Raw genomic sequence first — 17131 nt, forward strand, 5'->3', positions numbered from 1 at the left:
TCACGCTGATGTATTAACAACGGATTATATAGGACACCATATAAAGCTGCCCATACCCCAAAGGTGGCTGAATATCCTGACCACTGTGAGGGAAGTGCGCCACCAGGCACTATTCCACATGCGAATGAAGAATTGAGCATGTTGATGATCAATATGCCTAATCTAGTTGTCTGTAGATTCTCCAATACACATCAGTTGTTGGGTCTGTTGTCGAGGCGAGGAGCATAATTTTATGAACAATATTACATATAATCTACAGCCAGGCTGCCATGTTATACAGGTAAGTGCATGACCCATGTCACACATTTCAGGGAGTAGGGTCCCATCACACAATGTGTTCTCCTGTCCTACAAGCCCATGGACGTGGTACATGGGACTGACCCATGGCGTGCACCATATGACTGTACCAAGGGGCTAGTAAGTCTAAAGGGGTGCTACAATTTAACCATCTTCCCACTGCCACCAATTTTCATTTTTATGGTCCTGTTTTTTCCTTCTTTTCTTCCAAGACCCATAACTATTTTTAAGGGGGAGGTGCAGCGAGTACAAAATTGCCTTTTTGGCTCTTCAGTGTTTTTTTGGCATCTGCCCTCTGCTCTTTAGCCAGCTTTATATATGGGGATCCCAGCACAGATGTACAGGTATGTCCTTGTGCTTTAGGGGGGCCCAAGAGTGGTGACTTTGGTCGCATTGTCGGACTTTAGAAGAGATATTGCAAGTGGCTAAATTCACTGTAGCCCGAACCTATTGGTGATGTCTCCCAGCCCTAGGCGTCTGTCACACATCAACGCTCACAGGCCGGAACAGTAAGACCCACGTTCCTGAAGCCAAGGCCATAAAAAGATTAGAAAGTTCTCCAGAGTGATAGCTTTATGGAGTCTCCCGGTGGCACAGCCGTGGGCGTGCTTCCCTTTTGGTGTCACCAAGATCGAATTTCATGGCCAGGCTTGTAGATCTCCATCCTGTTCCAGGGGCTTTGATTGTAAAAGGGATCAGGGCTTTACGATGGGGGGGTTGGTAGATGCCGTATGTCTCTCAGCACCTTCACTAAGTGTTCACAATCCTGGAAGTCTAGCTGACAGTTATTATTTTTTATTATTATTATACATTTTTATAGCGCCATTTATTCCATGGCGCTTTACATGTGAATACGGGGCAAATATAGACAATTACATTAAACATGAGCAGATAACAAGGCACACGAGTACATAAGGAGGGAGGACCCTGCCCGCGAGGGCTCACAGTCTGCAGGGGGTGGGTGAGGATACACTAGGAGAGGGAAGAGCTGGCTGTGCGGCTGTTCAGTAGGTTGAGGATCACTGCAGGCTGTAGGCTTGTCGGAAGAGATGAGTCTTCAGGTTCTTTTTGAAGGTTTCTATGGTAGGCGCAAGTCTGATGTGTTGGGGTAGAGAGTTCCAGAGTATGGGGGAAGCACGGGAGAAGTCTTGGATGCGGTTATGGGAAGAAGAGATGAGAGGGGAGTAGAGAAGGAGGTCTTGCGAGGATCGGAGGTCGCGTGTAGGTAGGTACCGGGAGACCATGTCACAGATGTATGGAGGAGACAGGTTGTGGATGGCTTTGTATGTCAGTGTGAGGGTTTTGAACTGGAGTCTCTGGGCGATAGGAAGCCAGTGAAGGGCTTGACACAGGGGAGAGGCTGGGGAATAGCGGGGGGACAGGTGGATTAGTCGGGCAGCAGAGTGTAGGATGGATTGGAGTGGTGCTAGAGGGGAGTCCAGAGAGTAGGAGGTTGCAGTAGTCGAGGCGGGAGATGATAAGGGCATGCACTAGCGTTTTTGCAGTGTTGCGGTCAAGGAAAGCACGGATCCGGGAAATATTTTTGAGTTTGAGACGACAGGAGGAGGCAAGGGCTTGGATATGTGGCTTGAAAGAGAGGGCAGAGTCGAGGATCACCCCGAGGCACCGGGCGTGTGGGACTGGGGATAGTGAGCAGCCATTGACATTGATGGATAGATGTGGTGGAGGGGTAGAGTGAGATGGGGGAAAGATGATGAATTCTGTTTTGTCCATGTTCAGTTGTAGAAAGCGAGCAGAAAAGAAGGCTGAAATGGCAGACAGACAGTGCGGGATTTTGGTAAGCAAGGAGGAGAGGTCAGGTCCGGAGAGGTAGATCTGCGTGTCGTCGGCGTAGAGATGGTACTGCATACCGTGGGATTCTATGAGCTGTCCCAGGCCGAAAGTGTAGATGGAGAAGAGTAGGGGTCCTAGAACAGAGCCTTGAGGAACACCGACTGACAAGGGGCGAAGTGAGGAGGTGGTGTGGGGGAGGGAGACACTGAATGTTCGGTCTGTCAGATATGACGAGATCCAGGAAAGGGCCAAGTCTGTGATGCCAAGGGATGAGAGGATTTGTAGCAAAAGGGAGTGGTCAACAGTGTCAAAGGCAGAAGACAAGTCCAGGAGAAGGAGGACAGAGTAGTGTCGCTTGCTCCTGGCAGTTAGTAGGTCATTGGTGACTTTAGTTAGGGCAGTTTCAGTTGAGTGATGGGAACGGAAGCCTGATTGTAACCGATCAAAGAGGGAGCAGGAGGAGAAGTGGGAGGACAGTTCAAGATGGACGTGTTGCTCCAGCAATTTGGAGGCATAAGGGAGAAGAGATATTGGGCGATAGCTAGACACAGAGGATGGGTCGAGGGAGGGCTTTTTGAGGATGGGTGTGATCTTGGCATGCTTGAAGGATGAGGGAAAGACACCTGTTGTGAGTGAGAGGTTGAAGAGGTGCGTTAGGGTTGGGATGAAGACCGTGGAAAGGTTAGGGATGAGGTGGGATGGGAGTGGGTCAAGCGTGCAGGTGGTGAGGTGTGATCTTGACAGGAGGGTGGAGAGCTGATCTTCTGTCATGGTGGAGAAGCTGGTTTTGGAGGAGCAGGGTTGAGCAGCTAAGAGGGGCAGTGGGCGCTGTGGGCCAAAGCTTTCTCTGATCGTATTGATCTTCTGTTTAAAGAAAGAGGCGAAGTCATCAGCAGAAATGAGGGGGGAGGGAGGAGGTGCGGGGGGACGGAGTAGAGAATTGAAAGTGTTGAAAAGCTGTTTAGGGTTGTGAGACAGGGAGGATATGAGGGATGAGAAGTAAGTTTGTTTTGCGGCAGTGAGCGCAGACTTTAAGCTGGCGAGGGACTGCTTGTATGCAGTGAAGTGGTCGGCAGAGTGGGATCGCTTCCATCTCCGCTCAGCAATCCTGGAAGCCCGTCTCAATTCTTTGGTCAGGCTGGTCAGCCAGGGCTGCCTGTTAATTGTACGAGTTTTACTATGCATGAGTTGGGCGGCCGAATCGAGTGTTGTTGTTATTGTGGTGTTATAAAAAGTGGCAGCAGCATCTGTGTCATGAAGGGAAGCTATGTCTGTGAGAGGGAGAAGGGACTCAGAGAGCGATTGTAAGTTGAGATGTTTGAGATTTCTGCGAGGGTGTGTGAGTTTGTGGAGTGGGGGTTGCACACTAGGAGAGGAGAGGGACGAGAATGTCAGTAGGTTGTGGTCGGACAGGGGGAGGGGTGTGTTAGTGAGATTAGTAAGGGAGCAGAGGCGGGTGAAGATGAGGTCCAGCGTGTGGCCATCTTTGTGAGTGGCCTCAGAGGACCATTGAGTGAGGCCAAAGGAGGCAGTCAGTGATAAAAGTTTAGAGGTAGCAGAGGTGAAAGTGTCAATGGGGACATTGAAATCACCCATGATGATAGTGGGGATGTCAACAGAGAGGAAATGAAGTAGCCAGGTGGTGAAGTGGTCGAGAAAGGTGGAGATGGCTAGTTCTGGGGGGCGGTAGATGACAGCCAGCTGGAGGTTGGAGGGGGAATAGATGCGGACAGAGTGCACCTCAAACGAGGGAAGAGTAGCGGAGGGTGGTAGCGGGATTGGAGTGAAGGAGCAGGTGTCGGACAGGAGCAAGCCAACTCCTCCACCGCGTTTGTTGCTGGGGCGAGGGGTGTGAGAGAGGTGGAATCCGCCATAGGAGAGCGCAGCTGGAGAGGCCGAGTCAGAGGGGGTGAGCCAGGTTTCAGTGAGGCCGAGGAAGGAGAGTTTGTTGGTGATGAAGAGGTCATGGATAAATGTCAGTTTGTTGCAGATGGAGCGTGCGTTCCATAGTGCTCCAAGTAGGGGGAGCTGGGGAGTGGGGGCTGGATGAATGGGTATGAGGTTGTCGTGGTTGGGAAAACATGCGGAGGATCGTGGCAGGGGGTTAGAAACGAGTGTGGGGATGAATTGAGGAGGGCCGGGATTTGGGGATATGTCACCAGCAATGAGGAGTAACAGACAGATCATTAGAAGGTGGGAGCAGGATAGGACATGATGCGGCCGTGTGTGTCTGGATAAAAAGGATTGTATGTGGAGGAACAGTTCTGAGGAGAAGGTGAGATGGCTGGGGAGTATTGAGGGAGAAATGACTAGTTCCTTACTAGGAGGAGGGATTGCAGGAGATTGTAAGAAGGAAAGTAGTATGGGGGTGAAAGAGAAAAGAAACCGAAACATTGTAGTGGTTAGTAGTCTGTTACCTTCCAGTCAATTCCAGTCCAATTCAGTCTAATTCAGAATCATAATTAAAAAGATGTAATTTTCAGAATCATAATTAAAAAGATGTAATTTTCAGAATCATAATTAAAAAGATGTAATTTAAAAGATGGAAGTTAAAAGATGATTTGCAGCAGACTGAGTCTATAGCAGACTCCTGCATGTGAATATATCCCCAGTTAAGGGCAATCAGGTGTGAATGAGGAGGTGGCTGGGTATGGGAGACCAGATGTAGAGAGTTAAGCAAAGGTCATAAAGTGAGGGAGGGGTAAGACTGACCACTCAAAGAGATGCCAGGATCCCCACCACATGTACATATACTGGCCGTCCTGCCCCCGCAAGATGCAGCACTTGAGTTCTGATATTAGCTCAACTACGGTTGGACCTATTCCTCCATAGGTGGTAATTTTGTGACAAGGGCTCCGAGAGAATTAGGTGACAACTTTGTTGTCACTCAGCTTTCTCATCTCCTGAATGTCAAATCTGCCTCTACCCCTGTAATTGGTAATGTGACCACCACATATGACTGGACAGTGAGGTGCTTCCTGAGTGATAACTGAGGGGTCCCAGGTCATTGTTATGGGGGTAATCCCTTCCTCTCTTACTGCTGGTGACATTTTTTTTTAATCTGGCATCTGATAATCCAACACAGAGCTGCAGAATAATGTGTAATGGAAATTATTATAATAATAATAATGGAAATGATTATAGGCATCAATACCTCGTACTGCAACCAGCGATCTATATTGATAGGCCATTGGTTTTAAAGGGCTAGATAACCTCTATATTAATACCCTATAACGTACAGATGCATCACATGGGAATTTTTACCCCTTCAGAGTCTGCAAATCCTCAGTGCCACATTGCTGCCCCGTCCTGGGTAGCTGCTCATTCCTCTGGTGTCCTGTCCAGCCGTCATCTGTCAGCGCCTGCCCCGGCCCTTCGCATCTAGTGGCAGCTCGTACATTTTCTCACACGTTGATAATGAAATGTTAACATTGCACAGTCACTCCAAATCTCCGGAGGAGAAGAGGGAGCGAATGCCGAGCTACGGGCGGGATGGAGGGGGGGGAGATACTAGTAATGGTGGGGAGGGACACCGCTAGATCGAAGTTATAAGGGTTTGCAGCACCATATAATGAAAGTGCTTCAGCTCTTGGAAGTATTGGGTCTATAACAGGGCTTATGGCCTCAGGAGGTAAATACGTAATGTTTCCCTTCACTGGCTGCAAGCGGAGATATAAAAGAATAGTGATACATTTAAAAGCTTATTTAAAAATTGCAGAACGTTTTTCTTTTTTTAAGGTGATTTTAAGCTCAATTTGTACAATAATAAAATGGAAAACAACCTTATATGTAAGAGGATCTAGGAGTAGAGAAAACACTGCAGTTGTGTTGGCAAAGTCTGATCTGCTCCTCTAATTTCCCTCACTTTTATGCCTGTGAATAAAACAGTGGCGCAAAAGGATTTGAGGTGCCCTGGTCCGACATCCAATGCAACCCGAGGGAGCAAGACCAAGGCAGGTTTCTTCTGTGCGTGGGATCCTGGGCACCACATGGACTTGCTAGGCCCTGCAGCACCATGACGTCACATAGGCTAGTAAACGTAACAGGCACCAAGAATGCCAGACGCAGAAGAACACCACCTTGGTTCAGCTGCCTCATAGGATGGGACTCGATGCCAGACCACCTCATCATTTTTGCTTAACCCTTAATTGTCATAGCCTTGATTCCCTGACAACACTCCAGCCAGACAAAAGCAGCACAAAGTGGAGGTAAAGGCGGGAAGGAATGGACAAAGGATCCTATAGACAAGGAGTCCTAACCAGATCTTTCCATTTAAGCCTATAACCACGAACCTCCGAGCAATTTCTTCTTCGCCTAAGATATTGTCCTTTGGGAATCCCTCTTAATGATTTAGGATGATGACTTTCCCAGTACAGAAGACTTATTAAGGTTTGCTTGCAATGTAGAATCATCTTCAGGTTTCCCATATCGGTCTTCACAACCGAGATATCCAAAAAGTGAATTCGTTCAGCTTGATACCCACTTGTAAAATACAGACCAAGGTCATTTTGACTGAGAAGACTGACAAATTCCATAAATCTGGAATCGGACCTAAGAATCAGGATGATTATCTATATATCTTGCCCATAGATCATAGATGAGATATATTGATCCATCTCTTCGGTAAAGACCACCTGATCCTCCCTTCAGCCACGATAAGGAAATGGGCCTATCTCATATTACGCTAGATATAACTTTTATGGGATATATAGTTTATACAGCTATTGGCATTAATATGGGAGTCCTGTGTATACTTTTTTGGGGGGAACTTTATAACTAATCGCTGCCTGTTTGTTTGCTGTAGACAAGTCCTTCCAACATACGACAGCCTGGACGAGCCCTCTGTCAAGACCATGAGCTCCATCTTTGCCTTGTCTCTGAATGTGGTGACTAGCTTCTACGTCTTGGTAAGATCACATACTGTGGAGTGCTGTGCCGATCTATGATGGTGCTGCCACGTCAGCCATACCCCTCAACACAGCACATGGGCACGTGAGGTATAGTCATTCGTCAGCTCGGCTTTTAGCTGTAGCTATGTCCTGATGAAGGAAAATGACATGTCAAAGCATACAAAGGGAGACACTAGGTGGGGAGGCCCTTAGATGTGTTCTAGGTGATCCCTGTGATGTCATCAGAGAATGGGCAGACATAAGGACCTCTCCTCCACTTCTCACAACCCAGGAAGGAGGTAAATGGCCCCACTTACACTGGTGCATACATAGAGGAAGGAGAGAGGATGATGTCAACTGAATGAGAGTTTGGCAGGTTTAGCCAAGGGACTACTTTTCTGAGAACCGTTGCTGCTCTCGGACTGCATTGCGGGGAAAATTAAGTATTATATGGCCCCCATTCAAATAAATGGCAGTATGTGATCGCTGCCAGCTCTTCTAGTGACCGATCATCGGGAGTGTCCCCACCCCCATTACTGGCTGTTATCTAGGGTAGATAATGACTTCTATGGAAGTCCCTACATTTCTGTGGAGGCATATTTGCCCTAGCGATCCTTAACAAATGGCCAAACATCGTCATAAGGGCATAATTTTCATGCATTTCATAAATGGCAACAGCTCCCCCTTCAGTAAATTTCGTTATACTACAAGATCTACATGAAATGTTGGATTTGTACTTCAGGTCGAGAGATAAATGGGCTCTTTCTTCTTCCTATCCACATATTAATGCCTTCTGCTCCTGTTCACAGGTTGGTTTTTTTGGCTATGTCAGTTTTACGGAAACCATTGCCGGTAATGTACTGGTGAACTTTCCCTCAAACCTGGTGACTGAGATGATTAGGGTGGGATTCATGATGTCCGTGGCTGTCGGGTTTCCTATGATGATCCTGCCTTGCAGACAAGCCCTGAACACATTATTGTTCGAGCAGCAAGTGAGTACAAGAGACAACCCAAGATGTAACCAGCATTTCTGGAACCCCTGCCTAGCTACTGATCACCTATCTCTAGTAGCCGTGGCCGGAACTGAGTTCTGGCAGCGGCTTTTAACAATTTAGGTTCCGCTATCTGTCTGAAAGCATTTAAACAACATCACAACTGGTGCAATTGAGCATCGGCCCCCATCGGCACACTGCCAATGGGTCGCAATCACAGCTGGGGGCCTTCTGAAGACCCCTTCTCCCATCACCACCATGTTTGTACTCCTGGAGCTCAACTATATGCTGAGCTTCAAAGGAGACTGCCATCATCACTATATACTGCAGCACTACGGTATTGCAATATATAACATAAGCCATCGGATGATTACAGGTTCAAATCTCCTATAGGGGACTGAAAAATAAAGTGACAAGTAAAAAAAAATCTGAAATGAAATTCTAATTCATCCTTCCTTCCCTTCCGTCATTAAAATAATAAAAAAATGAACATATTTGGTGTTGCCACATTCATGAAAGTCTGACCTTTCAAACTATAAAATTAACCCAATTAGTAAACACTGTAATTAATGATGAGCGAATGTGCTCAGATAAGGTGTTATTCCACGTGCTCATGTGCTAACAGAGTATCTTTGGCGTGCTCGGATAATATGCAGAGTCAATAGAAGAAACGCAATAGCACTCACCAATCTAGCAGTTCACATGTCTTTTATTAGAACGTATGGCGGTACATCTTCACGGCTCGGGAGGGTGAATAGAACACAGGAGTGCGACAAACGAGACGACGGCCGTTTCGCGCTGCAACCAAGTTCTTCTACGGGTCCATGTCAGAGAGGAAGTGACGCCGGGATAAGTAGGTGAGTAACCACGAACTCCTCCTGCGTCAACATCCAGTCGGACAACAGAAAGTGCACAGTGCAAATAAAAACAATTAAAGGGAACCTGTCACCCCGTTTTTTGAGATTGAGATATAAATACTGTTAAATAGGGCCTGCGCTGTGTGTTACTATAGTGTATGTAGTGTACCCCGATTCCCCACCTATGCTGAGAAATACATTACCAAAGTCGCCGTTTTCGCCTGTCAATCAGGCTGGTCAGGTCGGGTGGGCGTGGTAACATCGCTCTTTTCTTCCCCAGCTTTCCGTTGGTGGCGTAGTGGTGTGCGCATGTCCAGAGTTCCGAATCCCCTGCGCGCACGTGAAGCAAAAGCGCGCGTTCTGCGCTAATGCCCCTGTCATCGGTGGGGGCGGCCATCTTCCTGGGGCCTCGCGTGCGCAGATCGAGTACTCTGCTGCACGGGGCTTCAGGAAAATGGCCGCGGGATGCCGCGCGTGCGCATTAGAGATCGCGGCGGCCATTTTCCCAAAGCCGAGATGCAAACTCGGCTTTGGGAAAATGGCCGCCGCGATCTCTAATGCGCACGCGCGGCATCCCGCGGCCATTTTCCTGAAGCCCCGTGCAGCAGAGTACTCGATCTGCGCACGCGAGGCCCCAGGAAGATGGCCGCCCCCACCGATGACAGGGGCAATAGCGCAGAACGCGCGCTTTTGCTTCACGTGCGCGCAGGGGATTCGGAAGTCTGGACATGCGCACACCACTACGCCACCAACGGAAAGCTGGGGAAGAAAAGAGCGATGTCACCACGCCCACCCGACCTGACCAGCCTGATTGACAGGCGAAAACGGCGACTTTGGTAATGTATTTCTCAGCATAGGTGGGGAATCGGGGTACACTACATACACTATAGTAACACACAGCGCAGGCCCTATTTAACAGTATTTATATCTCAATCTCAAAAAACGGGGTGACAGGTTCCCTTTAAAAACAAATGCGAAAGAATACTGGTACAAGGAACAATCAATGAACAATCAGAAAGGCAGTCTTATATTACTATGGTTAATATACTATCGCAATATGGCATTCTACCGCAACGGCATCCAACAACAAATACTAAAACCCACCTATCCTATAAAAGGAAAGAAAGATTGTCTACTACATGCAAACACAGGCAGAATCTATGAAACAATAGGAAAACACTGCAGCGTAGATATGCGGGAGCGAACAAGCAAAAAACAAAAAAAAGAAAAGAGATATAACGCCAGACACAAGCATACCTGCTAGGTTACTTTATAGAAACACAGACATATCCAGTCTATCGTTCAGACCCGCTGGGCCAGTGGCACGTGTCCGCATAATCCATTTAGCTTCTTGTCTTAACAATATTTGATGGAGATCGCCACCCTGTGCCGGTAGGGTCACTTTTTCGATACCCACAAATGTTACCACCTCAGGGTTACCACCATGGTTTTCCCTGACATGATTAATCAGTCTCGGAACACCCTTCCCTGATCGGATTGATTTAAAGTGCTCTCTGAGTGCTTAGACTTTTTGGCGTATTTGTGGAGGTGGTAGAAGGTAGTATATGTACTTCTATATTCCGCAAACCTACTGCGGTCAACTCCATCTTACATTTTAATAGCTTCCATCCTAATCACATTAAGAGGTCATTACCTTATAGTCAGCTTTTAAGGACACGGCGTGTGAACAATATGCAGAGAGGCTTTGATCGCCAGTCGGAGGAGCTTGTGTGTAGGCTCCGTGACAGAGGGTATCCAGATGAACTGTTGGGTTCCGCATTGGAACGGGTGGACGCTGCACCAGGGGGTTGAAAGAGAAGCCACCAAATAGTTCTAAACAACGGTTTACCTTTTGTTTTCAGTATGGCCCCTTGGACAGGGAGATTAGAGCTTCGATCCGCAGGCATTGGCATATTGGCACTGACACCGCTGCCGCCTCATCACTATCGAAGCTACCTCATCAACACCGGAGCTCCTGCAACCCTCAACCTACTGTCTCCTCCCCCATAATCCTGTAGAATGTAAACCCGCAAGGGCAGGGTCCTCGCCCCTCTGTATCAGTCCGTCATTGTTAGTTTGTTTACTGTATGTGATATCTGTAACTTGTATGTAACCCCTTCTCATGTACAGCACCATGGAATCAATGGTGCTATATAAATAAATAATAATAATAATATATTAGAGAGAGACAGGGAGTTAACAGCGAGGACTGCAAGAGGACCCCTGGTATCTAATAGACGGGGCACATGCATCAGAGACACACTGATACTCAATCGTGTGGTAAGAGAGAGATCTACTTGGTTGGAACAAGCTGCGCCCGTAGGCAATTACCGGTGTGGTCACTGTCAGTATTGTCAGTTTCATTTGTTGGGTCGGGTGGTCAATATTGGCCCCGTTACACACCACGGTCGCCAGTTTATTTCATGCAAAATGGAATATGTGGTTTACGCAGTGTTCTGTCCCTGCAGAAGGTTCTATATTGGCAAGAATATCCGCAGATTGTACATGCGGTTCAGAGAGCACTTTAAATAAAATCCGATCAGGGAAGGGTGTTCATGTCAGGAAAAACCATGGTGGTAACCCTGAGGTGGTAACATTTGTGGGTATCGAAAAAGTGACCCTACCGGCACAGGGTGGCGATCTCCATAAAATATTAAGACAAGAAGCTAAATGGATTATGCCGAACACGTGCCACTGGCCCAGCGGGTCTGAACGATAGACTGGATATGTCTGTGTTTCTATAAGGTAACCTAGCAGGTATGTTTGTGTCTGGCGTTATATCTCTTTTCTTTTTTTTGTTTTTTGCTTGTTCGCTCCCGCATATCTTCGCTGCAGTGTTTTCCTATTGTTTCATAGATTCTGCCTGTGTTTGCATGTAGTAGACAATCTTTCTTTCCTTTTATAGGATAGGTGGGTTTTAGTATTTGTTGTTGGATGCCGTTGAGGTAGAATGCCATATTGCGATAGTATATTAACCATAGTAATATAAGACTGCCTTTCTGATTGTTCATTGATTGTTCCTTGTACCAGTATTCTTTCGCATTTGTTTTTAATTGTTTTTATTTGCACTGTGCACTCTCTGTTGTCCGATTGGATGTTGACGCAGGAGGAGTTCGTGGTTACTCACCTACTTATCCCGGCGTCACTTCCTCTCTGACATGGACCCGTAGAAGCGCTTGGTTGCAGCGCGAAACGGCCGTCGTCTCGTTTGTCGCACTCCTGTGTTCTATTCACCCTCCCGAGCCGTGAAGATGTACCGCCATACGTTCTAATAAAAGACATGTGAACTGCTAGATTGGTGAGTGCTATTGCGTTTCTTCTATTGACTCCGCATGTTCATACTTTAGATCACGCAAGCACCGCCTTTCTACCATATCGGACAGCCAGTGGCTGTATGCTTTCCACGTTATTGACAATCTCTGGAGATTTGAGCTGTGCTGCTTTTTTTGCTCTCCCCCTTTTTTTCTTTGGATGTGCTCGGATAATATGTTCACGTCCCCTCGGCTGCATGTCTTGCCACTGTTCGACAGCCGTAACACATGCAGGGTTGCCTAATAAACAGGAAATCAAGCACGCCATAGACACTCAATTAGCGCACGAGCATGGTCGAATAACACCTTATCTGTGCACGTTCTTTCATCACTAACCCCTTTCTCATGTACAGCACCATGGAATTAATGGTGCTATATAAATAAATAAATAATAATAATAATAATAATCACTAGGTGTAATAATAATAATAATAATAATAATAATAATAATAAAAAACTCCAGAATTGCCAATTTTTTTTAATTCACCACTCCTCCCCTCCAAAAATAAATACAATAAAAAGTACCGTAATCAAAATGGTATAAATAAAAACGTCAGCTCATCACACACAAAATAAGCCCCTGATTGAAAAAACGTTATGGGTGTTGGAAAATTGAGACTTAAACCAAATTTTTTTTCTCCCAAGTTTAAATAATAAAAACAAAAAAATGCAAGGTTTGATATCTCTGCAATCGTACTGTCCTGGAAAAGCACAGTCCTAGGTAATTTTTACCGCATAATGAACATCGCCAATGGAAAACCCTCAAAAATGTCAGAATAGCTTATTTTTCACCACACTTAGAATTACTCTGTCGCCTCATTGGGGGACACAGGACCATGGGTGTTATGCTGCTGTCCACTAGGGGGCGACAGTATGCATAATCTAAAAAAGATTAACCGTGGGTCCTCCTCTGCAGTATACACCCCTGGACGGTGTCAGCCTTCTCCAGTTTTTGCTTAGTGTCTCATAGGAGGCACATCTAAAAAAAAATTTTTACTCCGTTTTTTTCCGACGTATTACAGATGAAGAAAAGTGGCATGGCTCCTTCCTCGGCCCCCTATTACGGGGGTGCCCGGTTGAAGTCGAGATGGCTATTCCCCATATCGCTCCTTCCCCAATTCCTTTTGGTTTCTGGGTTGAGGTCGAGGTGAGGATAAAGTTAAATAAATAGGGCAGCACACTGCAGCGCCAAAACATGCAAACTTGAAAAAACGAAATTTTAACTGCATTACTGCACTAGAAATATGAAAAATGAGAGGTGAGGATAAAGCCCCCTGGCTGTGACAGCAGCACCCTCCCTAACCCTCTCTGGGGGCATTGGGTTGAGACGCCTCGGGTAGGGCCTGTACAGGCAGCACTCTGCAGCTCCCAGCAATGGGCCAGCATACTGCGCCTGCATCCAGGGACCCCAGCCCAGCTGCAGGCTCCTGTCGGGGCCGGGGGGAGTGCAGGCAGGCATAGCACAATAGAGACACAGGGCTCCCTGCGCCCCTGTCTCTGCGGCAGCACCAGATCCATACTGCCTCAGGGGGACCCCTCACAGGGCTCCCCCCTTCCGCTTATAGCCCCACCGCCATCCTGCTTTTAAATCCGGGGGGGGGGGGGGGCCGGTTTAGATCCGACCCCTCCCGGACTTTCGCGCCGGCCTGGAGCCTTTCTGGGCATCAGGCATCTAATTTAGGCTGCAGCTTCGGCCTAGCTGAAGCCACCGCCTCCTCTCCGCCCCCCGGATGACAAATATGACACTCTACAGTGTCATAGTGGGGGCGGATCGAGACAGAAAGGGCACGTTTTTACACGGCTTTGCCGCCTTTTTCCTCAGCTCTCCGCCCCCTTCTCCCCCTTCCTCTTCTCCTCGGCGGCCATTTCTACTGCAGCAAGGATTAACCCTGCATCTCCCGGTCAGCAGGACCAGGCCAGCCAGTCTCCGGGGGGTACAGACTGTGGATCTTCGGCGCTGGACCTAGGGTCAAACTGGTGGGGTAAGATCACAGCTGGGTTGTTTTACTCGGCTGTGAATCCATATTCCCTATAAGGCTCCCCTATAGCTTCCTCTGCATAGCTTCCCCTGTAAGGTCCTCTGCATAGCCAGCCCTTCTGCACTCTGTGCACTATGCCGGACTCAAGGTCCAAGAGAACCAGGCAGGACTGTTATTCCGCACAGCCTGCAGGACCGCTCTCCCCAGTGGCAGCACGTACCCGCACTGCCAGGACTGCACTCAGACCACTGTGTCAGAGCCCTAAGAAGCTCCTGCCAATGCTTCGGTGTCTAATGCCACACCGGAATGGGTCACTCAGATGTCGCAATCTATAACGCAGTCTATAGATAACCTAACCTCCACATTGCTTCAGGCTCTGCTGAGTCATGCCTCGGCTATGACCATTACCCAGCAAAGGAAGAGCTTGACTTAGGGACAGGACAACTCTGGCACATCAAGTGCAAGTCAAGTCCATCTGCGTCATCCCATAGCACACGGTCATCCCCTTCTAGGGAGAGACACCGTAGTTCCAGGTCATCAAGACCGTCCCCTTCCAGGGCAGACAATGCAGATCTCCGCAATCCCCGACCAGAGAAGGCCTCCGCCCCAGCTCACCCAGCAGATGACGCCTCAGTGATACACAGGATTCGGAAGGCATCTGTGACTCCGACTCAGACAAGGAAATGGAGGGGTCCCTGATCCCAATCCCCCTTAGCAATACAGCGCTAGTTTAGGACTTAATCTCTTCCATCCATCGGGTGCTGGACATTTGTGATCCACCATCAGAGGCCCCAAAACACAACATTTCCTTTGAAGGACCTCTGAAGCCGCCTAAGGTTTTCTCAAACCACCCAGAGTTTAAGGCGATCCTTAAAAAGCAAGGCGAGGTACCTCTTCTCACAGAAGGATCTCAAGTTACTGGACAGACCCACCCGAAGTAGACCCCCCCCAGTCTCTAGACTAGCAGCACAGACCCTCCTTTCACTGCCAGATAGCTCAACCCTCAGGGACGCAGCAGACCGGCAGGTAGAATGCATGGCTCGTTCAATTTTCGAGGCTGCAGGGGCATCCCTGGCTCCCGCGTTCGCTTCAGTTTCGGCTGCCAAGGCCATTGTGGCCTGGGCCAAGAATTTACAAGCTGGCCTCCAAGCATCCGCTCCTGAGCTGTCGGACCAAGCGGTTCAAATAGTAGTTGTAGCAGATTACATGCTTCATGCAGCCCTGGATTCAGCAAGAAGTGTAGCGGGGATAGCATCAAACGCCATCACAATTCGGTGTATCCTCTGGCTGCCGGAATGGAAAGCGGACGCAGCCTCAACGAAGTCCCTCACGCACCTCTCCTACCTCAGTGGGCGACTTTTCGGTGAACATTTGGACACGATGATATCCAGCGCCACCGGGGGTAAGAGTACCTCTCTTCCCCAACTGAAACCTAAACGCACTTACAAGAAGCGTAACCAAACTCGATTCCGATCCTTTCGGAACTCCTCGTGCTGGTCGGTCTCGTGTCCAGCACAAAATCATAACCGTTCCCCACGCAGGGACAACTCCCGATCGATGCAAAGACCGGACAAGACCTGGCAGTCAAAAGCAGGCCAGTCTAAGCCCAGAGGAGGAAAATCTCAGACTTTCTCCTCATCATGACTCACGCACTCTGGAAGACACCACACCCGTAGGCGGCCGACTTTTGCTCTTTCATCAAGTCTGTCTGCCTATTACAGAAGAGAGGTGGGTCAGGGAACTAGTGTCTTCCGGATACAGGATATAGTTCACCTCCATCCCACCGGACCGATTCTTCCTCTCTGTCCCCCCAAAACCACCAGCCAAGGCTCGTGCCTTCCGACAAGCAGTCTCCTCGCCTTTTCAAGCAGGAGTCATTGTACCGGGCCCCACGGCGAGCGCTTCCGAGGGTTCTACTCCAATCTATTCGTAGTCCCCAAGAAAGGAGGCAGCGTCCGGCCCATACTGGACCTAAAACAACTCAACAAATATGTACGGGTCCGTCACTTCCGCATGGAGTCCCTTCGGTCCATCATTGCGTCCATGGAGAAGGGAGAATATCACGCCTCCATAGACATACAAGACGCATACCTGCATATGCCGATTGCACCTGCCCATCAGAGGTTTCTTAGGTTCGCAATCTACCAGGACCACTACCAGTTCGTGGCTCTCCCGTTCGAACTCCCCACGGCTCCCAGAGTGTTTACCAAAGTCATGGCAGCCACCATGGACGCCCTGCACTCCAGAGGCATAGTAGTTGTTCCATACTTGGACGATCTACTCATCAAGGCTCCCACCTTCAAGGACTGCGAGCTCAGCGTCTCAATCACAATCGACACTCTCCGAGTCGCATGGGCTGGTTAGTCAACCTACAAAAGTCATCAACAGCCCTGAGTCAGTTTCTGACATTCCTGGGAATGCTATTCTACACCTCCAGGGGTCTAGTGCTCCTTCCCAAGGACAAGGCACTGGCTCTCCGGCTAGGAGTTCGCATCCTCCTCCGCAAACCCCCTCAATCTCTCCGTTTTGCCATGAGAGTCCTTGGTAGGATGGGGGCAGCAATAGAAGCGGTCCCTTTTGCCCCATTTCACCTAAGGTCTCTCCAAGTCCTGGGGCAAGAACCCTTTCTCTCTCGACAGGGAGTTCCGGCTAACGTCAACCAGGAGGTCCCTGCACTGTTGGCTCAAGCCAACCTCGCTAGCAAAGGGGAAATCCTTTCTCACAGGTCAATGGAAGGCTCTGACCACCGATGCGAGCCTGATGGGTTGGTGTGCAGTGCACCTACACCACAGGACACAGGGCAAGTGGTCCCCAGTGGAAGCGACCATGCCCATCAACATCCTGGAAATTCGTGCCATCCTCCTGGCATTGAGGGCCTTCCATCACTTACTGGCAGCCTCTCGCATCAGAATACAGTTGGATAATGCCACGGCTGTGGCATAGGTGAATCACCAAGGGGGGACCCGCAGTACCCAGGCGATGCGAGAAGTGTCACACATCCTCCACTGGGCG

At 48.7% G+C, this 17131-nt stretch overlaps 1 protein-coding gene across 1 annotated transcript in view; it reads left to right on the top strand.

Moving 5' to 3' along the window:
- SLC38A10 (solute carrier family 38 member 10) overlaps positions 1–17131 on the top strand; it is a 76760-nt gene that overhangs the window by 8487 nt on the left and 51142 nt on the right. The window contains exons 7-8 of the mRNA XM_069750763.1: positions 6896–6998; positions 7790–7972. Coding sequence (XP_069606864.1) covers positions 6896–6998; positions 7790–7972 — 286 coding nt within the window. The remainder of the gene's footprint in view (positions 1–6895; positions 6999–7789; positions 7973–17131) is intronic.

Source organism: Ranitomeya imitator, chromosome 2 (assembly GCF_032444005.1).
Source record: "Ranitomeya imitator isolate aRanImi1 chromosome 2, aRanImi1.pri, whole genome shotgun sequence".
Classification (NCBI taxonomy): Eukaryota; Metazoa; Chordata; class Amphibia; order Anura; family Dendrobatidae; genus Ranitomeya; species Ranitomeya imitator.